The sequence below is a fragment of the Zerene cesonia genome, chromosome 11, assembly GCF_012273895.1.
Source record: "Zerene cesonia ecotype Mississippi chromosome 11, Zerene_cesonia_1.1, whole genome shotgun sequence".
Lineage (NCBI taxonomy): Eukaryota > Metazoa > Arthropoda > Insecta > Lepidoptera > Pieridae > Zerene > Zerene cesonia.
In genome coordinates this window covers 1,737,655-1,761,830 of record NC_052112.1, presented here as the reverse complement: position 1 = coordinate 1,761,830, position 24,176 = coordinate 1,737,655, and the positions used below count along the sequence as shown (strand labels likewise).

The 24,176-nt window shown below is 33.3% G+C and overlaps 4 protein-coding genes and 1 non-coding gene across 12 annotated transcripts in view; 2 read left to right on the top strand and 3 right to left on the bottom strand.

Annotated features, from left to right (window-relative positions):
- LOC119830334 overlaps positions 1 to 11,367 on the bottom strand; it is a 52,490-nt gene extending 41,123 nt beyond the window's left edge. Inside the window, exon 1 of the mRNA XM_038353304.1 lies at positions 10,980 to 11,367. Within this exon, the coding sequence (XP_038209232.1) occupies positions 10,980 to 11,034 (55 nt within the window). The 5' untranslated portion in view covers positions 11,035 to 11,367. The remainder of the gene's footprint in view (positions 1 to 10,979) is intronic.
- An 867-nt stretch (positions 11,368 to 12,234) lies between these two features.
- LOC119830335 (UDP-xylose and UDP-N-acetylglucosamine transporter-like) lies at positions 12,235 to 14,286 on the top strand. The gene is made up of 4 exons (XM_038353305.1): positions 12,235 to 12,584; positions 12,669 to 12,790; positions 13,184 to 13,448; positions 13,619 to 14,286. The coding sequence occupies exons 1-4, from the start codon at positions 12,423 to 12,425 to the stop codon at positions 13,976 to 13,978; spliced, it is 909 nt and encodes a 302-aa protein (XP_038209233.1). The 5' UTR covers positions 12,235 to 12,422; the 3' UTR covers positions 13,979 to 14,286.
- Positions 14,285 to 17,541, bottom strand: LOC119830336 (RNA-binding protein 1-like). Of its 3 annotated transcripts, none has more exons than XM_038353306.1 (5): positions 17,369 to 17,541; positions 17,060 to 17,268; positions 16,164 to 16,226; positions 14,689 to 14,928; positions 14,285 to 14,531 (listed from the first exon to the last, which is right to left on the bottom strand). In XM_038353306.1, exons 2-5 carry the CDS (start codon positions 17,266 to 17,268, stop codon positions 14,525 to 14,527), a joined length of 519 nt encoding a protein of 172 aa, XP_038209234.1. In that variant the 5' UTR covers positions 17,369 to 17,541; the 3' UTR covers positions 14,285 to 14,524. The 3 variants fall into 3 exon arrangements, 2 of the variants coding, with proteins under 2 accessions (XP_038209234.1, XP_038209236.1); XM_038353308.1 differs by having other exon boundaries at positions 14,782 to 14,928; XR_005287841.1 differs by lacking the exon at positions 14,285 to 14,531 and adding an exon at positions 15,254 to 15,645 and having other exon boundaries at positions 14,786 to 14,928.
- LOC119830599 lies at positions 16,314 to 16,449 on the bottom strand. The gene has a single exon (XR_005287855.1). It is a non-coding gene; the product is annotated as a small nucleolar RNA SNORA53 (small nucleolar RNA).
- A 347-nt stretch (positions 17,542 to 17,888) lies between the features above and the next one.
- The window catches only part of LOC119830122 (neuropathy target esterase sws), a 31,082-nt gene continuing 24,794 nt past the window's right edge, over positions 17,889 to 24,176 (top strand). For all 6 annotated transcript variants that reach the window (XM_038352990.1, XM_038352987.1, XM_038352986.1 and 3 more), the window contains exons 1-6: positions 17,889 to 18,069; positions 20,979 to 21,060; positions 21,864 to 22,072; positions 22,571 to 22,757; positions 23,121 to 23,266; positions 23,674 to 23,802. In XM_038352990.1, the coding sequence (XP_038208918.1) occupies positions 17,968 to 18,069; positions 20,979 to 21,060; positions 21,864 to 22,072; positions 22,571 to 22,757; positions 23,121 to 23,266; positions 23,674 to 23,802 (855 nt within the window). In that variant the 5' untranslated portion in view covers positions 17,889 to 17,967. The remainder of the gene's footprint in view (positions 18,070 to 20,978; positions 21,061 to 21,863; positions 22,073 to 22,570; positions 22,758 to 23,120; positions 23,267 to 23,673; positions 23,803 to 24,176) is intronic.

Genomic DNA, 24,176 nt, shown 5'->3' with positions numbered 1-24,176 from the left:
AAGATATAGTTTTTTTCCAAGATCGTTTAGGCATTTTTAAGTGAACACGTGCATCAAGAAGACACAAAACAATATAAAAATTAGTCTAACGTCAAAGCAAACACTCATTAGCTTCGTTACTTAACAACGCCATCTGCTGGAACTTTAATTATTCACCAAAAAATAGTATTAGTATTACTATTCGCCAATAGATGTCAGAAAGAAAAATTGTATTAGTAATATTATTCACCAATAGATGTCAGGAGAAAAAAAACACGAATAAAACACGAATATGACATTTTCTAAAAAAAAATCCTAGCTAGATCGATTTATCGCCCCCGAAACCCCCTATATACTAAATTTCATGAAAATCGTTGGAGCCGATTCCGAGATTCCAATTATATATATATATATATATATATATATATACAAGAATTGCTCGTTTAAAGGTATAAGATACTTAAATTTAAATTACTTCCATAAAATTAAGGTACCCTTATAAAAACTATGTAGTTTTTATATATTAATTAGAAATCTGAAGAGTTTGTTTGTTTGAATGATGAATTTCAGAAACTGCTGCATGGATTGTAAATTCACAGTTCTATACAACTAGAAAGAAGAAACATTTTTCATAGAATTAACATTTTTCAGTCCGACAATTATCTTTGTCTACCTGAAAATGAGTGCTTTAGGCTATACTAGGCTAACCACGGGCGAAGCCGGGGCAGGCCGTTGCGTTCTATTATAAAACTAACGTCAATATTATAGTGTTATGTATTGTACTAGCTTTATGGACCACATTCAAACCCGCGTTTCGAAGTATTGTGGCAAAATGCTTTCAAAAGCAGTTCGAATCCCACCTCATAACCATTATGCTTATTCTTTAATATTATCAAGTACGTAAATACCTAAATTTTTTTTTTCAATTTACCATCCGGAGTACACGAAAATAACCGGACCTGTTTTTAATCGATATTTAACGCATACTTTAAACGAGTTATGCTATTATCTTTGCGTGTATGCGTCGTTAACTGATAGTAAACAAGGAAATATAGTGAATTCAATATGGAGGGAATATTCGAATATTTAAATAGCATGGAGTTCTACGTTCGAAATTTCTGGAAGTTTCGAATTTTTTTTTTACTTAATCACATTTGTTTTGTGTCAGAATGACTTTGAGTCACTATGTGCTACCATGAAGGTTGAATTTACTTGTCTTTGAGAATAATGTAATCTATATAAATAAAGGAATCGCCAAATATGTTGCTAAGCGTAAAATTCGAGAACGGCTAGACCAATTGGGCTATATTTTTGTTAAGGCACAAAGAAGGTTCTTATCCAGAGAAAAAATGAACCTCGGGTGATACCGAGCTAGCATTAAAATAAATTGAAGCATTTTAGCATTAAAATAAAATAAAATGACAAATTGGTAAGAAATTAGATCTTGATATAAATCCCAAAAAGATATTGAATAATGAAAATTAATTTGACGCAATTATGAAAAAGTTTAATTATGAAATTATTTATTGAATTGATTGGTGTTTTTCACTACCTCGCGTCATTCATAATTATAAATGTCAACTTCACGGCAAAGACAAAAAACATGGCGACCAAATGCGTGTAACGTCACTTTATATGTTGAAACGTAAATGTTTTATATATGTTAAACGAATGAGTAACTAATAGGCTTAAAATATAACGTTCGTCTATATATTAAAAAACAAAATTGTTTTTTTTCTTTGCTCTTATGTACAGAGTATATATAAGGAAATAATTTATTCCCGACGATCCTAATCAGGATAATAATATAAACTCATGCATATTGTATTGTCAACGAGCCTTTATAATAGTACTAAATAAATTTGAATTAAATCTGTCCGTTTAAAGTCTAAATCGAGTCCAAAGGAGTCAGTGCAGATAATAACGGAATGTAAAACCACAAACCATCAGTCTTACAAACGAACATACATTAAAAATCTTGTTATAATTAATACGAACTAAGAATTTCTCTACGCAGCCAACGCGACCAGTTTTTGCAATACAAGAACAGCTAATAAGACCTCACTTAATTACTTGTATAACATTGCAAATGTATGCGGGTAGATGCTATTTATAGCTCGGATTCCGCAACTGCGGAAAGCGAATGCAATACCCTCATGTAGCTACCACAATAAATAACTATTTAACACACGTTTTAACCCTATTTTAATAAGGGCGATAGTAACTCTGTGTTATCGCCGCTCATTCGATTTAGGTGAAATTTGATGGTTTGAGGCAAAGATATCCCGCAAAATACTATGCAGGAAATCCCCGGGAGTGTCTGTCTGTCTAGTGTGTATTTTGTATACGCGGGCAAAGCCAAATGCACATAGCAAGTCCTCCCTACTATTATTATAGCGCGAAAGTTTGTAAGTATGGATGGGAAGATGGATGTATGAATGGTTTTTGCTCTTTCACGAAAAAACGTTCGTAATGTAAGAGATAGATTACAGTCTGGATTAGTAGATAGGCTAGTTTCTACCCGAGTATCACGCGAGTGACAAACAAACATCTTTACATCTATTTATAATTTAATGCGTAATATAATCACGTGGTTCGGTCGATTTAGGTAACGAGGTTTAATAGTCGTTAGATATTCATTATAGAATGATTTTTATTTAATTAACTCTTCGCGTTACACTTGAATTTTGAAGGAACTACATAACTACGTTTATAGCTAGTGGCACTAAGATTTAAAAAACTCTTTCACCGGATTAATATAAGATAATTGGATAGATGGGTTACCCCTGAGTGCTATGTTCTAGGATATGAAGCATGGACGAAGCCGTAAAGTTAGAATAAATTAGGTATTAGGTACTTAAAAAAACATAAAAAAAAAACTTTAGACAATTATCTAAAACTATAAATCTACTCATACTACTGTTAACCGCTATTGTTTACTTCTAACCCATATAAAGAATAGATTTAACTCAATAATTACCATAAAGAGAACTCTTATTATGCTCTGCAACATCGCATTACATTAGAATATAAATAACATAGTAGTCGATGGATGGTGTGCATACAGATGTTAAAACGTGCCCCATCTTCACGTGCGAAGATATACTCACAACATGAGACATTGACACAAAATGGCCGACCTATTTGTTAGCTTCACCTGCACGTTTATGTAGGTCTTAGATCCGATTTTAACTCAAAATTTGTACACTTGGCAAGGATCGGTGACAATACAATAATTTTATAAGTTTGAATTTTTGTCCTGCGTAAGATCGCCAGAATTAAATAATATCCTTACCTATACTCTGAGAGCAGGTGACATTATTTAGATGTTTCTGTTATTGAAGCATGTTTTTAGGTTTTTTAATGTTACATATTTTTATCTAAGTGGAGACGTCCGGAAAGACCCTAGAAAGAGTCCTATGTTATGTCGGACTCCTACTAAAGACTGCGGAGTAGACTATCAATTCAACTCCACAGTGATCATACAATGACCGAGGTATATAACTCATAGGCGATGCCAACTGATACTCTGCCCAGTTAAAACATACATTAAAATCACCTTTTTTAAAGTGGGGAAATCTTGCATACATACCCACGGCCTCCGGGGAAAAAGCCGTGGGTTATGTCGGATTCCTACCGACCAATACCCAACTGTGTTCCGTCGAGCGGCTTTAGTGAAGGGGCCACGGGAGCCACATCAAAATCACGTAGCAAAAAGTTATGAAGCAATAAAGAAATAGTCAAATCGAGTCTTCCTTTACATGAAGTCGGTTAAAAATCACGAAACATTTAGCAGTGGCAACCTTAAATCAAACAATAAATAATTAATTATTCAAGCGGTGTACACTTAGCTATGAGAACAATGCGACAAATGTACTGTGTGCTAAAAATAACTCACAGATTATATCAGCCATATCATAAAACGGAGATAAATTAATTATTTTAATCTGTGGTGTTAAAAATATCTATGACAGTTTATATTGACATCATGTATTTGAACCGTCTTTCATAGAAACAATATTTTTAACCAACTACGATCAATGAGTTTGTTTTTACACGACTTGCTTCCCGGGATATTCCCGAATAGTTCCCGTTCAGTCAGGATTTCCGGGATAACACTATCCTATGTCCTTTCTCGGATCAGAAACTATTTACACCAAAATAATTTAATTTTTTAGGGGATGAAAAGGCAGACAAACAAACAGACTGAGTTCCTTTCGCACATTTTATTATATTGTGTAAGGATTTTAAAGAGTCAACTTAACTAGGTTAAAACAAATAATCAGATGATGTAATCAATTCATAATATTATTCCGCGATATGATAGTCGTACATCACTGAAATATACAAATGTTGAATAAAATAAATTAACATATTACAGATTACATAATACATGTGAGAAATTGATAATTATTTTGAATATATAAAACAAACAATAGTGCCAAGCGCTTGTATACCCTAATGACCAAACGAGAAGTAAATTATTTTTAAAATATATATATTTTCTATAAATAAAGCCGATATTTTTCAATGCAAGTGGCGAAATATCGACAATTAGCAACAAAACATATTGGCATGGATGTTACGACGCCCTGCCAAATTTTTACAAAGCTGTTTTGAATCTAAAGCATCGTGTGTTAACTTTTACTTCATTGTAGTCTATGCATTTACAATTAAAGATTATTATTATTGTATACCAATAATCATAATATAATAATAACACACACAAACAGATGCGCCTGCGCACGCAAACACAGATGCGCCTGCGCACGCAAACGCATACGCACACGCACACGCACACGCACACCCACATGCACACATTGATGAAAGGCACATAATTAATATAAAGGAAACAATGAACGGGTTTATATGTGACAGAATCTTAGAAACGTTTTTTGTGAAAACATACAATGGATGGATGGCAAGAAGAAAGAGAAGAGTCTCAAATATCTCCTCAGAGGTAATAGCTTTCGCCTTCATATAATATGTTATTTCAAACTGACTTGAAAAAAGTGGAGGTGTTAAATTACTCCCGCGTGGTCACATTTAAATTTGGTCTTAATCTCACAATTTGAAGGCAGTTTAGTTTATTATATTTTATATATATATATAATTATGTTACTGTCTACATTAAGTAAATGCATATACAGTGCAATTGTCGCATTAATTTAATTGAATTCAATGATAACATTGATTACTTTGATAAGATACGGTTCTAGTTAAAAGTTCTATTTCATTTATTCATGTTCTCCCGCGTAAGTCCGTATAGTGGGAATATCGGGACAAAAAGTTGTCTATATGTTATTCCAGTTACCCAGTTGTCTAGGTACCAAATTTCATTGTAATCGGTTCAGTAGTTTTTGTGTGAAAGGGCAACAAATACACACATCCTTACAAACTTTCGCATTTATAGTATTAGTATGATATGATGATATGATTTAAGAGAAATTCAGTATTCGCCAGTTCATATTAAAATGTAGTAAATACTTGTAATATATATGTATGTATATATTATATCCGCGTGGTTTGTAAAAGGACTGATGACAATTTTGTATGGAGTATGAGTTGGTACCTGTATCGAGATGAGATCTAGCTTTAGTAAAAGGAATGTAACACTTGTAATGGGACTGGAAGAGAGAAAGAAGAAAAAATATATATAGAATAAAACCTGTTTATCTAATAAAACTTTTGCTGCTTAACATTTTTAATGAATTGTACAAAATGTGTGTTATAGAAATTTGAATCCAGCGAAATGGTAACTCCATAGAAACACTGGCTTTTTGTTTTTTTTTTATTTTAGTTAGAAATGCCGTAAATAGTAATTATATATTATCACAATGTCAGAACTTTCTACACTTTCCTCTACATTCTGTTACAGATTTTATAGTTATCATTTTATATCATATAGCTTTAGGGCCACATATCAAACAAATTGAGGCCCAGATAATATAGGTAGCTACAGTTTGGTTATTAAATTACGCTGGTCACAGTCCAGTGAACTCTCTGAGGACTCCAAAACATTCCGATAGCATTGACAGTGACACTCAGCAGTCACCGTGTCAAGGAAGTCCAGTGAGAACAAACGCTTACCAGCTGTTACGTAATAGGAAATCTTTAATAAGGAAACTGTGCCTTGTAACGATTCGATTGATCAGCTTGGAGAATTTGTATTGTTCTTGGTCGTAATATCACAGAAAACAACTGAATTATTGGTTGATATGGATGATATATTTTATTATTATCTTATTTGAAGTTGATTTTTTTTATTTTTAATATTTGTTACCCGGAAAGGTGAGTACCGTTCAAGATTTTAATAACAGAATGTAGGGTGCCTTTTAATGGAGTTAAGGTTAAAGGTTAGGTTCCTTAATATATGTGTTAATAATGCAAAATGGTAAATTTGTATCTAGGTATGTAGTAGGTAGGTAATTACTTAAATTGAAGAAAGAAACATACATAAAAGTATTACAAATGGGACTGTTTAATTGTTTTTGATCACTGTGAAGCACCGTCCACACCACAAAAACTAATATGGAGTCAAATAAAACCTCTTTCCTGACAAGAACTACTTTTAAGTAATATTAACTTTTGAAAATTAGTTAATTCTAGTTTTAACAAAGGCATTGATTTACAACTACGTGTGGAGGTAAAGCACGTTCAAGCATCGTGTATCAGTTTTAACAGTAATATATACATTGCAAAAAGTATTTCATGATTTTAACACGGTTGCGAAGTAGGCTAGCATCTCGTGTGAAGGTTCTCAGGGGACAGTTAGTCAAACCGTTTGTTGGCACACTTGCAACGCACGGATTGCGAGCCACTGAGTTAGGAAATAGTCTTTGTTTCAATTCTGTCAGCAAGATCTCTGAGTTAAGATTGTTTTTCAATTAAGATGATAAACTTTGTTCATGAATACAGTTAAAACAGTATTTTTGTGGGTAAAGACCCATATGTATGTTTCCTTAGTGCGTAGTTTGAAAAGTTTTAATGGTATGGTTTTTGATTGCACTTTATAAGTATAATAATAATTCAAAAACTTCGACATCCGACAGGACTTGGCCATCGATGAAGGGAATCACCAACCACCTTCATTCTTTCAGCTAAACCTCGAGATACTATAATAATTATAAACTCAAAATAGAATTCTCTTGCGAATGACAACAAATGAGTTAACAAGGTAAGATATATTAAATAAAATCAGCGTAGCAACGGCTGTTTCAATATTTTAAAAATGAATTTAGCATAATTACTTCTCATTAAAGCATAAAACCTGTTTCTGTAAAGATACCAGTATTAAATGCATAAAAATGATAAATGTTATGAGGTCATTTTTATAAATGTTTATGAAATATCATCTTATTTTAAACTTGCAATCCTGTTACGGTCTACCTAAAGAATAATTTAATTATTGATTTTACTTATTTATTTGAGGAAGAAGGACAAGAGGAATATAGGGAAGTGCACCTACCCCCTATCCTATACCAAAACTGTTCATATTTTGGATTTATTAAGTACCCAAAGGGTTAAACAGAACCCTGTTACTACGACTTCGTTGTCCGTCTGTCTGTGTGTTCTACACCACGCTGTATCTCCTTAACTGTCATAATCGGATAGTTTTAATTTCAGAGGCGCTGTACTCCTGTTGCCGCTATATCAGCAAATGTGAATCCAGACTAACTCTTGAATTATTGTAGGTAATAATGTTTCAAATGTTCATTAATTCATTGCTTTAATGTATTAGATGTTATCCAACGATGTAATCAGCTATTTAGTTTTATCACCTTACGTTCAATGGTTTTTAAAGCCAATAGAACAAGGTTTACTTTTGCTTAAATTCTTACTGCTATGTACGTTCGTTTTTATGTGCTAAAAATGTTTGGCAAAACAATTTTATATCGACAATAAAGCGGCGTCTATACATCTAGAGCAGCAATTAGAATAACTGTTGTCTCATAACTCGCAGTAAAAGTGCGAAACAGAATGTGAGGAATGTATTTCTTAACCCAATTTGGTAATGGACCATCCTTTGCCAATAATCTTCCACTATTATTTTTCTAATTTTGTCACTCAATAACTCGAGGGTTGTCATGTCCACCGATTGGCGATTCTTTTTGTTGGTTAGAAAAATGTTGTCATTTGGTTCGATTATAAAGTCTGAAGTCTCCCATGGACCTAGGTGACCTTTTTCAGCATCTTGACTTTCAACTAACATTCAGCATAACATTAACATTATAATAGAAGCCATAAATAAAGAGTCAACTGCTTATTAGGTTAGCTATAATCACAATATGTTATCGCTTCTATAGTTATGTATAGTCAAGTGGACTGTGGAAGAGCCTTGAAATCAAAGACAATGCTTCCACATGGTACGCGAACGTGCTAAATCAGTAAAAACTATGCATTCCGTTTGAAGTAAACACTACGCGATAATAATGCGAGGTGTTTTTGTTCACAAACTTCTCCTTGCCAAGGACTGCTTTTTATAGAAGTGAATGGAATAAACGAAGTTTAAAAAACCTTGTAGAGTTGGGTACAAAATTTAATGACGATCGCTTTATGTACGGACGCTTTTAGTATATCGTGTGAATCGTATACGAAATTATTTTGTGTATTTCTGTACTTATATCTGTGAATTCACATTATTAGTGAAGCTGAAGAATTTGTTTGTTTGCACGCGCTAAACTAAGAAACTATTTCACCGATTGTTGTTGCCGACGAAAAAGAATTGCATATATATACTTTTATACCATTGGTATGCTCAAAAGATGGTCCAATGCAGAGGAATTAACAGAACCCAGCTGTAAAATTTTAAAATAATATAATGTATAATCATCAGTTTTTCTTTTTATTGTTTAAGTATCGTAATGTTATATTGTCCTTTTTCATCTCATAAGTAAAGAGTGAAAAAAGAGTATTTTTGAGCAAGGTGGTTGACCTTCAAAATAATAATTATATACCTATGCCATCATCTTTTATATTTCTTGTTATGTCAATGTGATAAAAAGGTCTTATTCCCGCTACCATCTAAACATAGTTAATTCACGTGGAGAGCAGACATGCAGTCTGTAACGCAGCAAACCATGCCAACGGCATAATATTAGTTTGTTTACAGTTGCTATTTTGATCTTCGTCCATGACCGTGACAGTGCAGATGCAATAGCGTAAATATTTACGTATTTCACGATGTTTTTTTTTTTCATCGGGAAGGGGCATGAGCGCAATGTCAATGAAATGTCATTTTGTGCTTTGTGATACAGTTTTTTTTTTTTTTACAAACGTTTTTATTATATACCATTAGTGAATGTGGTTAGAAATATTCTTATTTTAATTTAATGTGCCCAAATCATTTTTAATAAGAATCATTAAAATTTAATTATAGATTATTTAACGAAAACAAAAATGCTAACGATTAAAGTGCGAAAATACGTCAAATTGTTTTATTTTTTTATTAACATACTTATTAATTAAATGTATAATATCGATTGCGAATGTGCAATATTTTTCCACGCATTAAATTGATGTTACTGTTTTTTTTTTGTTCTATATAGATATATTGCTAGATAGCAATTACTTTGAGTGCTAATTGCATTACTCTGTAAGGGTGTCAATTAGTTATGAACATAAACAACAATAAATACGAGTCAGACTACATTATCGTCACGATATATTGTTTTTATCCACACAATGTGTCTTAGGTACTCTTTATTATATAGATACTAGATTGCAAGGAAATTTATAGTTACATATCACCATGTTTGATTGTAGAATATTTACCTTTTAACTAATCGAGTAAATGTGGAATAGAATTTGTGTAATGCATCTTCTGGATAGCATGTACGAATTCACTGATGACTTAACAGCTGAGGTATAAAAATTACTAAAACAAATTAATATTTATGATATAGTTTTTTAATTATCTGGAGATAGTTAGGAGATTTATAAAGACCCTCACCGATGTGAAACAATCTAATCCCGCGGGAATTCCCTTAAAACGCGGGCAAAGTCGCGGGCGGAAAGCGAGAAACTAATGAAAAAGTAAGTTTATCTTACTGCTATTGAAATTATTTTAACGAATGAAATGTAGGTACTTCATTATCCTTCCTACTTATCCTACTAATATTATAAGTGCGAAAGTTTGTAAGGATGTGTGTATGTTTGTTACTCTTTTACCCAAAAACTACTGAACTGATTGCAATGAAATTTGGTACGTAGATAGCTGGACAACTGGAATAACATATAGGCTACTTTTGTCCCGATATTCCTACGGGATACGTACTTACGCGGGTAAAACCGCGGGGCGTAGTATTATTATATACATTTAAATTAGTTTACTTTAAGAATTTATTAATTTTATTTATTTTTGTGCAGTTCATCTAGATACAATCAATATGCCTAGCACAATAATATATTTTATAAATATTAAAATATATAATATACCAGTATTTAAAATTTTTAAATAGTGTAACCATTACTTATCAGTCATTTTTTACGAAGCCTTTTTAAATAGAGGTACTCATTTATTGACCTCTAAGGCTATGTCATCCTTCAAGTGAGTTTAAAACGATGAAAAACGTGTTGTTTTATAACTTGACCGACGGATAGGTTACGAAAGTGATTTTACGCTTTGAAAGTAACGAGTTTCGTTCCTCGCAACAGCAAATGCAAAATGTTATGTGTATTTAAATGATTTCCTTGATTTTATAAACTGGTAACATAGTATAAACGTGTTTTTTTTTTTTAATTTCTTTTTTAATTATAGAACAGGTTTAATTCCACATAAGTAAGTACCAGTACCAATGTTCACCTGCAATATCATCTATTATAATGTGCACATGTACATTATAATTAAAGGAACAATTTTTTACCGAAATCTTCGGACATTCGTGATAAAACTGTTAAAAGAAAGAAAGAAAATAAAAAGAAAATAGAAAATTCGCGGGTAGGTTGACATTTCTGTAGTACATGCAATAGATTAATTATTAATAGAAAAATCAACTTACCGGATGGAAATGTTTGAATTACTAGAAGTGAAACCACTAGAATTCCTCTCAACATTTTTGTAAATGTACCAAATCATACACTCTTAACATAGAATTAAAATTCAGAACCGTTTGCATCGTGTAGTCGTGTAAAAAGGCGAGTAAAAGTGAGTAATAAAAGCACAACACTAAGTTATTTCACACACAAAATAAACCGTTGAACTTCAATGCACAAATAGAAAAAAAATCATTTAATTATATTTCGAAAAATGTTTTAATAACACTGCGATGTAAGCGAATAAGTGAAATCATTTTGGCGCGAAATGGTGGCACGTCCCTAAGCTACAAAGCTGTATGGCGAACAACGCGCCGCGTAGCACTGTAAAGTGTAAACTCAAAACTAATCGCTAACGTGGGATGTCTCATGTAGTATTAAATTTTTCCCTTCCAATATTGCTTTGATAATAATAAACATAGCAACATTAGTCATTGACACTTGTAGTCGTAAATGTTGCAAGATTATGTTAATAATTGCCCTACAAAATCATCACTGTGTTTCATAAAATTGTACAACTGTAATTAAGTAAATACTTAATTACAGTTGCTAAAATGAATCAGAGATGATACTCGATCAATCTTTATGTTTATTTTGTTGTAAATTATTTAAACATCTGAGTCACAAATAATTAAACTTCACCTTCTCCTTGTTAATGGCTTCACCTGCATAAATAATTATTAGGTTAAATTTAATTCTGGCTTCTAATAATAATAAAACTGGAGATTTGAAATGTCAGGAAAAGAATGTCAATAATGAACTTATATAAAACATTTACGTTCATCTATAATATATTCAAAGAATAATATGATGCTTTATTGGTGACATAGCAACACTATGGCACCATAATAACAGTTCTAGAAGTTCTTTAGATAAATAATTTTTAAGCTCGACAGAAACACACACAGAAAGTAAATTATAAATTGGAAGAATTATATTTTTTGCAGTATTATTTATAAGTTTATTATTTTATTATTATTCATTACATTATTAGTTTGTTATTATTCATTAGTTTACGCCTAATGTTTCCACCAAATGAGGTTAAATATTATTCTCACTCATGACGCTCATTTCTCGTCGTTAAGTCTGTTTTCCTCTTTTGAATATTCGATGAGAACTGTGGAAAAATACTTTTCAGGCCCAGTTTTGGGACTCAATTATTTTGATGGTATCACATTTCCTATGATACTGCCAAAGTCAATATGTCAAATTGACAAATATCAAGCTTCAAAACAAACTATGACCTGTGGACTGTGGTATAGAAAGTTTTTAAACATTAAACTAAATTGTATTCGTGGCAGAATTGCAAAAATGGATATTATTTATCATAATATTTCATAGGCTAATCTACAAAATATAACTAAAATAAGTCCTATATTTATTTATACAATAAACAAAACGTATATAAGATGAGAGTCAAAACAATACCCAAAGTTTTCTTTGGGTGTTGCGTTAGTTCTTTTTTAATGGAAATTATGATGGCAAAGAGTCCAAATTGTGCAAATCTAGTAACATTCCTACAATTTCTATGTATAACACTACAAGGGCTGTTTACGATAAAACAAAATGTGGTGAGTCTGACACACATCCTCAAAGCATATCTTTTTTAGTTTTTTTTTGAGTTTGTTTTGTATGTGTGACTTTTGCTTTTTCAGTTAACACCAAATATACCGTTGAAACAATATTTATTGCTAATTAGTTTATTTTTTATTACAAGTGTTGCAAACAACTATGTGTATGCTTTGCATGTGCCTTCTACACTTCATATGATCATCAGGTAAACATTTTTAAGTTAAAACATTGCTTGCATGTTTGTTTCCAAAAATTGTTATGTAAAAACTGGTGGTTGATGAAGTTGTTGGCTATAGAACAAAAAATAAAAAGGCATGAAAGATTCCCACTCACTGTTCAGTTTTGGAAAACTATTTTGATAACTTTCATTTTCTGTTTGCTTTTTCGTGAAGTATAAAGATGACGCTGTCCTACTAGTTCCACTAATATAATAAATGTGAGTGTTTGCAAGAAGGTATATTAGATATCTTTGTAACTCTATGTGAAAATTACACAAAGGATTTTGATGATATTCAATAGTAGTTTATGTACCATAAGTTATAGAAATACACAGCAAGTTACAAAAACTGACATTAATTTCAAAGATCTACATTTACAGATCAGCATCATCACCAGCTAGTATGTTCGTCTCTTGGTTTATCAAAAAGAGAGTGCCAAAACTTAACTCTATACTTGGATCAATAATAATCTCAATTGGTGTGGCAATAGCTATGTATGGAGGTGCATCAATAGTGGAGGAGACAAGGGAGTTTTTACCCTGGTGTATTGGTGTTTTTATATTACTGGCAACATTGTTTACTGGTGCTCTCACTGGCCTGCAGCAGGAAATGCTGTATGCTAAGTATGGAAAATATCCTGAAGAGGTGTGTTTATATGTAGCTTAGGCTGATATTCAATGGTTTCTTATTATTTCTGTACTTTAAATGCAGCTGCATTAATTATTTGGCAGAAATACAATAGTTTAATATTGAATATAATTATTTTTACTTGAAAGATTTGCAAATGACTCACTACAATAATATTATCTTTTCAGATGCTTTTCTACACACATGCAATACCACTGCCATTATTCCTTGGGATTCTGCCACAGCTACATTCCACAATTCTGAATCTTCCAATAAACCTTTGGTTTGTTCTAGTTTTAAATATACTTTCTCAGTTTTATTGTTCTCATTCCGTCCATGAATTAGCAACTAAAGAAACTTCTGTTACCGTAACATTTATCTTAACTGTGAGGAAATTCGTTTCCCTGTTAATTTCCTCAATAGTTTTTAAAAACAGTTTGACTGTTTATCATGTTGTGGGGACAATATTTGTTGTTGTGGGAACTTATTTCTATTTCGACTTCTTTGAGCGAAAAAAACAGGAACCTGTTAGTTTTAAGAAGAATTGATGCATTCCAAGACTTGATATTAAATATCATCAATATATTTTATTTATATTGTAAGTAATTGTTGCAATTTCTCGAATTTTATTTACATACAGAAATATAAGTATTATTATTTTTTTAAATTATATTTAATTATAGCATATTTATATTAGTCAGTTTAAAATTGTTTAAGGTTAACACTTCTACAGTACTGAAATAAAATTTGTAATGTGTCATAAACTTTATTATTTCAATAAAAAAATATATTTAATCTTATGACCATGTTTGGTTGTGAACTGAAATGTGGAGGTAAATAAAACAATTAATTAAAATTAAAGTTCTATTATTTATATTTTGTTACCTTAAAATTTTTTCCTACACTTAGACAATACAATCAATAGCAAATTAATTCTAGAGAAAAAAATTACATACAGTTCATGTACAAAAGAAATAAGCTGCTATATATTTTAATTATAAAGTATGATTTATCTTAAAATTATCGCACAAACACAGTACACATTCACTAAGTTCATTGTCCATTTTGTTCAGACACTTCATATGCCGTTCACTTTAATATCTGCAAAATAAAACAGTCAAATTAGATATTGAAACACACAACCATTGATCCACAGCAACTGGTAACTACTTTAAACATCGACAAATTAACCTACACTACATTGAATCTTACTAGTTGCATGTAGGATCGCAGTCACACCCAGCGGACAAGTACATACCTGTTGCGACTGTTCGATCTGCTGCGTTCAAATGATCTGGATCGTCTGGGCGAAGCGGAGCGGCGGTAGGGGCTTTTCTCGGTCCTATTATACCTGCTCTTGCTATCTGAGCGGCTGCGGCGGTCGCGGGACCGCGAGCGGCGGACTGAAGGCGAGCGGCGGCGGACCGACGGCGAGCGGCGAGGTGAGCCCGAGCGCCCGCGCGAGTACGATCGCCGCCGCGGGCTGCGACTACGCGTCCTGAAGAGAATCGTTCGTGAGATGGTGGCTTGGTGTGCGCGGATCGTGGATATGTCGCTACTAAATTACCTCCATGTTACTAATATCGGTTTGTTTTAATAGACTAGCTTTGAGGTTGAGGTGGTTTAATTGTTTAGTAACAACATATTCACGTCACAGAGTACCCCGCCCATCCCAAGTATGTATGGAACGCGTTAGAATTTAACTATACACAAAATGTACTTTATCACACGTATTTACTGTCAATATCGGTCTGTAATCGCCACTAGTGCTAAATACAGGTATACAAGGTAAGGCAGTGCTAAGTATAGGATTCAAAAAGTACCGAGACTTGGTGAGCCTGGAGATCGTCGAGGCTGCTGTGGCCGAAGGGGGAAAGGCGTTATCTTCAAATGATGACTTAACCGGAAGTTTCAAAAATGGGAAGAGCTGAGCTGTTGTATTTCTATATTCGTGCCCCGTTGTTTAGTGTGCAGTCGGTGAAGCGTCGGGATCGCAATGAGGATTGGTCGGTTCCTAATGTGTGAGTCCGTAAGGGAGGCTCGGGATTAGGTGATAGCTGTCATGAGGATAATTGGGGCGTAGTTCGCGTAGGCTTCGGCTGCGCGTTGTTTGTGTTCGCAGTTCGGGGTGGCGACGTTCGCGGTTATAAAGCCGTAGTTGTGAAGAGATGTGGTGAGGTCGTTGGTGTGTTGGTGGTTGGTTGATAAAATGGACCTGCAAACGTTCCAACACCCACCACATTTAGTGTCGCCTTTACTGTGCTAATTTAAATATGCTTTGTTTTAATAGCCAATCAGCAATATTCATTATAATCAACAATTTGAAAAGCATAGATTGATATTGTTTAAGAACATTCAACTTAGATAATATTTAAGCTTATAAGCTGAGATTCACGAGCCTGTTTAATTATAATAATTGTATAATTAAATTGTTAGTGTGGAGTACTATATGCACAGTTTCTAAAATTAAACCATCTTAAATTTCCCAAGTAACCTAGCAATATTGCTATGAATAAAAAGTGATGAAGAATATTTTGACAAATAACAATGTTGCTAAGAAACATGTTTTAAAGATGTTAAATTTAGAAACAGGCTGAATTCTACAGGAATCTTGTTTAATATAACTAACATATGGCATATTAATAAATATTGATATATCCCATAAATCCCAGTTTAAGACAAATATATTCTAATAGTTTTTTTATAGATGGTAATAAGAGACACTTTACATACCTGCGATCTCTTCTTGTTCTACCATTTGACATCTCTACCCTGATCCTTGTGCCGCAGCATCTTCTGTAATAAAAAATGGCTTTATAGTCTCAAAATTTGTTTTGACTCAAGTAAGATTATAACGTAAGAGTTAGCACTAATGTAGAATATTTGTTCCCCATTTCAAGACAATTGCACTTCTATGAAAAAGTGCACATGTCAGTCTTAAATTGGAGGTACCATGCTCTTGCACACTTATGACTCAAGCGTTTCACATTGATAATGAAACGGATCTAAGGAGCGTGCATATCTACCATTAAAATAAAAATTTAATGGTATTTAAGAAATTAAAATTTAAAAAGTAAAACTTTCAAAGATCTGTAAATTTACATAAATTTTTTTAAAGTGGGAGTTGGGCATGGTTCGGCACGAATTTGGCCAGTTCCCCCACCGCTACAGAGCATCGACATGAAATAGTAGCATGCTACTGTGTCCATTTTTTGAATGGGAGAGCCAGAGGCCCATATCCTATTTATCACCATTCCTTTATCCCTGTCGTCAATCATTTTCTTGTCCCTTACGCCTTGGAAGCGCATTTACAGAGACGCTACCTCTACGAATTTTCATGGGCATTTAGAATTTATATCACATGTTGCACTGTTGCATAGCCCAACCATGCCTAGTCAAACTCAAGTAAAAATACCCAGTTCTCGTGAAATCCATTGGGATCATGTTTTTTTCTTTCCAGTCATGTTTGAGAAAATTCGCAATTTATCTAATAAGTTCCAACTATCAATCTATAGAAAGTTGGTTAGGAAAACAAAATGGCTGCCGGCTATGAGAAGATCTTTGCTGAACGATTAATGTGAATTGTGGAAATTAAGTATTGTAACTGCACAGTAGAATATGCTACTTACGTGCCATCCAAGCCTCTGACCGAATCCTCTGCGTCCCGGGGATCCTCGAATTCCACAAATGCGAAGCCAGGTGGGTTCCTTGCAACCCATACGTTTCTTATGCTACCATATTTGGAAAATACTTTTTCAATTTCATACTTAGAAGCATTTGTTCCTAAATTTCCAACATAAACTTTGCACGATAGGTCCCATTCGCGGTATCGAGACATCTAGAAAAAAAATTTAGTTAAATGTATAATAAAGCCGCCATATTGAACTCGATGGTAAGAGCCACCCTAAAATCATCGATTCTCGAAAAGAACAATTTACCTTGCTGATGAATATGAGCCACAAAAGTAACTAGTAGGTAAGGTATAAAAGAGATTATGAGTAATATATAAATAGTTAATAGGTAACAGTTAAGATCAATTACTATTTTCAATGCTTTATATCCGCGTGGCGACTTTCTACGCGCGTCTAGAAATGTCTAATGAATGAATACGAGCTGTGTTGCCATTTACAAGTTCACGTAAAAATTGACAGTTAGTGTTTCCTACATTAAAATTTGGTTAAAGACTGACATCAAAGAGTAGTATCATAATACGGGTCTAACATCCTTTAAACGTCCTAAAATATTCAGTATACACATTAATATGAATTAAGTAATGTGAAACCCACCTAAACTAACTTATGAATAATGTTCGTGTTATAGTTCATCATTCATTGCCTTGATATCGTTAAATTCATTCAATTGAACTGTCTTTTAATTTCATTCACTATTGTTTTTGGATAATGTCAGATGTTGTCTTTACCCGTATTGACAACATTAATTTCAATTCCATTGTCATTTTGTCAAACAGCTGATGGTGCTCTGCGATGGCTGCGCGTTCCCAATTAAATTTATCTGAGAAGTGTTAATTTCAATAAAAATGGATGTTGTAGGCCTAATAAATAACATCAATGATAAATCCGATATGTTCGCGGTGAAAACGTGGACTTCGGAATGGTCGAATAGTTTTCAAGAGAATCAAGTGAGTACTATTGATTTTCTTAGTTTTCTTATTTTTTCTTCTTTTTATACTGGTTTTTAACAAGCGGTTAAATAAAAAACGTGCTAATGCTGCCCGGAAGTGCTCTCATTGTTAGATAAGAGCACCTAACTTAATAATAGCCTGTAATATCCTTGAAATCAATCGTCAACAGTCAAGATTTTATACTACAAAACAAACTATACGACTCGCTTTGTTAGACAATTAAAACTACACAATATTTGAATGAAAATACAATAAGCATTACAATTTCGATAAGATTTGCTTTGGATAATTCATATTTGAACTTATGTTGTAAATATTGATTATTAAAATGCATTTAAGTAATTGTTTTTGATATCATTTAATATAACAATAAAGTATGTCTTTGAATACATTAATTTTATTGTTAATACATTATGTTTTCGTTTATAATATAAAATTAGTATCTGCTCTATTTAAATATTTTTTTATATATTAAAAATAATTCATCCAGGCCAAATCACGAAATCATAACACTACGAATTACGATATAAGTTTTGGAACCTAATTTTTTTATCAATATTGTGACTATTTATGTTACCAAATTAAGGTAAATTTATGTTTTGTTCTAAACCAGTTTTCCCCATATTTTTTTCATTTCTATGTTAAATATGCTATTCATTTGTTTGTAATTTAACAATTAAAAAGTATGACATACATCAATAATGATGTATAATTGAGGTCAATGTACCAATAAAAATAATAATTAATTATTTAACATAAAAAGTAAAACAGAATAAATGTTTAATTTTGTTATCATCATTGTAAAATGGTCGCATTATTTATTATATTTTTCAAACACATTTTTTATATAGGTATGTATATATAGCCATAGATGAAAGAGATTCAGAATAGAGGAGTTATAGAAATTGTATTTTTGACCTGTATTTAAAGTACATAAATAAAATTTAGATAAGTATTTACGCATTTATTACGGGCGAAAATTTAAATTGTTTACAAGTCTTATCTAAATAGCTATGTTTGTACACTTGTTTTTATCTCGATCGGAAGTGCTAGCTAGATCGATAGACAAATATAAAGGTCACGATTTTTGCGACACATTCAACCATCGGCCAATCGGTTTTGCACAATATCCTACAAATACACGTGTTATTGCGATACAACAGACGTGCAAGGACAATAAGTGAATGATAATTTGATTATGGCGATATTTAAACTAATTCGAAATTCGAACCCTTTTGGAACGCGCATTTCGCGCGGGAATATTTTTCATTTGTTTTTTTTTTGTACTAGATAATGAATAAATGAATTACAATAACACATTTAAATTACCTAGATTACGTTCATGTTAATTAATCACAATAACAATTGATTAATTTTTACATTGAAATTTGCATATTACGCATTGAAATTCGTGTTAAAATCAAAGGATAACTACGCATGGAGTGTTTAAAAAAATGTAAACATTACAATATCTCAGGTCAACAACGTTAAGCTTGCTATTGCCTAGATACATCGGCATTGACTTTTCCCGTTGACCTTGTACTGAAGATCAATAGACGTGGATTGCGGAAGCATCCGACTGTTAGTATAATACCTACGTCGTCGTTGCAAAACCTTGTTCTAGTTTAATAACTCAAGTTTGCAGTTAGAAACACTTGTATATATATGAGAATGCAGCGTATCAGGCCCCCCGGCTCCATCACGGTGAAAATACTACATTGTTTTTGTTAGTAATATTATAGGTACAATGTACTTTGTACATGCAAATATATTCATCTACAAAGACTTATTATTTTATGCTTACGGTTTTATTAACTGATTTTTAGTAAATCGAGTATTCTTGTTTTTGAGCGACGTTATGTACTCATGTATGCGTGCAGCTCTGTATAGCAATAGAGCCGTCCGAGACCGGTGATTGTATGTGTGCGTTATTCTAATTCTTGTAGTCTCCGTATTCTATTTTTTCGCTTAATTGCCAGTATCTTGGTCATCTATAAATTGACTCTACAATGGCATATATAAACTATATAGTCTAAAAAAAAACTGATTAAAGTTTTTACCTAGCTTCTTATAAATTATAATAACGTAAGCACGATAGAGATCTAAGACTACGTTAATTTAATTTATTGCGTTGATTCTTACGTAAACACTCCTATCTGTAAACGGTTAGAACAAACGTAGAATTAAATTGTCGATGCTATTATCTATATTGAATGTATCATCCAATTAGTATTAAATTAGATATTTATAAACTTTCACTACTATCTTACTCAGGTAAGACAAATTGAAAGGTAGAGACGAAATTTCTATATACTATTAATAAATAAATAAGTAATAAAATAAATAATAACTTACTGAAATAATGTTTGTAAATAAACTTACAAAATAAAAAAAAGTATGCGCTTTTGCGCTTTAATCTTATAACGATAACTGCAATGCTGGTTCGCCTAATGGCAAGCGATCACCGTCGTCCATGAACATTCGTAGAGGTTGTGCCCCTGCGAATGCATTGTAAGCGTAAGCGTGTATGCGATAAGGGAAGGATTAACAAGAAGAAATAAGGAATAGACTAGAAAGGGAAGATAAAAGGAAGGGAGTCTCCCGCACCCCCACTCACCGTATGAAACACTGGTATTCTGTTGAGAGTGTGGAACCTTCCCCGGTGCGAGGTAGCCCAATTCGTGCTGAAGCAGCTCGACTCCCACATTAAAAACGCAATAAGAATCGGTTGAGCAAAAAAAAAAAATCAAATTGTGAACCTCCATTGTTTTTGAAAGCGTCGGTCAACAACAAAATATTATGAAACTTTCTATCTGGTAGGTTATATTTTTGACTACGTTATTAGAGAGAAAAAGCATTTATAATCTAGTTCATTTTTTATTATTTCTTTATTCATCTTTTTACAGTTGCTGTGGTCTTTCTGCGGGTGCGTTCTGGTGTCTTTGCTAGTCGTATTCTTCTATTATTATAAGCGATGGAGGACGAAGGGTAAATATATACTTCTATTGACTAAAAAAAGTTAATTTTATGATTTAACATTGTTTTATAAAGATCGCGTTGCGCAACCGATTATGAATCGGATAAGGTTTTATTTTGCATGGAAAATATTTTACAATAAAGTTTCGACGTTGTTATAAAATGAGGTTTGATGTTATCTACGAATGTATAAAAATTGTATTCGTACAAAACTACAAAAGTATCTATACTAAATATCTTGTAAAAAATTAGTTTTTTTATATCACAGTCGGCAATGGAGGTGGGGGATCGCCTGATGGTAAGCACTACCACCGCCCATGAACATTTATAGAGGCATACGGTCCATTGCAGACCTTACTCCTCTACAAGTGGATTACCGATTTTTTGGAAAGGTATTAAGAAAGGATTGGCGAGTGGAATAAAGGAAAGGATTGGAAAAGGTAACGAAAAGGACATGTGCCTCCGGCTCCCCCACTTACCGAACGAAACACAGCAGAATGCTATTTCACGCCGGTCATCTGTGGGGGTGTGGTACTTCCCCGGTGCGTGCTGGGCTAATTGCCCGTGCAAGTTGCAACTTGCTCGACTACCACATATAAGTTAAGATCTCGTGAACATAGTCGAGATGTCTTAAACTACACTGATATTATAAAGATTTGTCGATTTATATGAGAATTCTTTCACCACCAGAAAGCAGCAACTTCACTGAGCGTCTGTTGTCTGTCTGTGCGTCCGTCCGTCTTCACGCCTAAACCACTTAACCGATTTGTATGAAATCTGAAAATTATGTTGATCCCTATAAATATAACTTTCAGAAATATCTGGTGGCGTAGGTTCCACAGCTTCCGGCGAACCGGCCAAAAGGTTCCGTAAGCGCGATAAAATGTTATTTTACGGAAGACGGATGCTTAGGAAAGTCAAATCTATCTCCAACTCTGGCCAGGGGCGGAAGCGGCGAGCCGTCATGAGGTTCGCGAGGAAACTGCTACAGTTGAAGAAGGAGAGTGCACCAGAACAGTTGAAGGTAGGAGATTTTTGAGACTAAAATATCCAATAGATAGATCTCAAGTGAATGTTTATGATATAATGTATATTTTTTGTTTTTTACTATTTATTATTATTTGGTGCACAATAAAGAGTTTTTATTTGTTTGTTTATCTCAAATCGACTGTCATTAGACATGATCCAATCCAAGATCAGAATATAAAATGTTATTTATATTTAAATTTATCCCAAAATATTAGAGAAAGGAAAAATAGAAAGAATGTAATAGTGAAAATTTATGTCAATCAGTAAAAAGAGCAATCAGAAAATATCTGTAGCAATACCCTAAAATATGTTCCTGTCTAACTTATATTATAATATTATAATGAGGCCATACTTGTGTTTGTGTATGTATGTTTTTAACGTTTTTGCACAAAAACTACTGGACTGCTTTGAAAAATTACAATAGCAAAAAGCACATAGGCTAAATCTAAACCTAAACCAGTATAGATCGACGGTAATAAATAAAAAATTCCAGGTTCTAGAGCCTCCAGCGGAGTACCTAGAAGAGGACCTGACCAGCGACGACCGAGTGCCTCCAGATGCGCTATACATGCTGCATAGCATCCGAGTGTTCGGGCACTTTGAGAAACCAGTCTTCCTGATGCTCTGCAAGCATACAGAGATACTGAACCTGCCGGCTGGATCGTTTTTGTTTAAAGTTGGTGAGTTGGTGGAAAAGTTGGAAAAGAAATTGGTTATGGAGATATTTTAGCAATAGTTCTAACTCAGATACTTACTCTTAAGGTACTCAGTTCTAGGTAATTGTTTTTTACATTTACATACACGTAGACTTTATAGATTAAGTTACAAAAAAACGCGGCACCCGTTTTAGGCTAAGCTCAAGAGACCTTCCCTGAGTAGACAAGCACCAGCGTTGCCCCAAGTTGTTCGTACAAACGAAAGCCTAGAAAGTAAGTTACATTAAACTGTGTTAATCAGAAGATCTCATGTGTACTACAGGCTATAATAAATAATCGATAACCAATTTTTTTTATTTATTTATTTTTATTTCAATACAATTACAGGTGAAACGGACGAAAACGTGTACGTGGTGCAGACTGGGCGTGTCAACGTGTACATAACGAACGCGGACGGCAGCAGCCTCTCGCTGAAGGTGGTCCGCGCTGGCGAGAGCGTCACCTCGCTGCTCAGCTTCACCGACGTGCTCACGGTACGAGCTTCTTCTGCACTTCTTCTTATCTTTCTCTTTCTTCTTTCTCGTCTGCAATACCCTATTATTCTCTGTTTGTCTGTCTGTTTGCCTATTTGTTTTTTAGTATTTCTGTCTGTGTGTCTGTCTGACCATCCATCATTTCGTCTGGCACCAAGCTGAATCTCACGAACCGTGGTAATTAGACAGTTATATTAACTGCCAAACTGATTTATTTTTCTACAGAGAGGATATATTTCTCTTTTCGCTATACCAATAAATAATGAAAAATCGAAGCATAGTTGGTTGGCATAGTCATGCAGATGGATGACAATTTTTTTACAGTTACTCTGTTGTATATTTCTACGGAACCCTTAGTTTCGCGATTTTTATATTATAACACAGATTTCAAAACCTTTCAATCTCAGGGTCACTCGCAACCATACAAAACGGTGAACGCAAAGGCACTGGAAGACTCGCAAGTCATCAAACTCCCGATGAGGGCCTTCCAAGAGGTCTTTAAAGAGTATCCGGATATATTTGTTAGAGTTATTCAGGTAATAATCAATAGCTTTCCAAGAAATTAAAATAGCTTCTCCTCATATTGCTTAAACTTAGACTCTAAACAGTATGTGGGAGTCGAGCTCGCTTCGGCACAAATTGGCCAGCTTGCACTGGGGAAGTAAAGAAAGAAAGAAAGAAAGAAAGAAAGAAACATTTATTTGACTCCACAGAATTACAATAAAAAAAAAAAAAAAAAACAATAAACTTAGAACAAAACAATACAAATGAACACAAAACATCACAATAAAAAAGCTTATACAAAAAAACAATTAAACAAAGAAAAACAAAGAGAAATAAATATAAAAACGAGAAACATAAAGTGGAGCCAAATGGGGTAGCCACTCAGCCTACGCAGCAACGCAGTTGC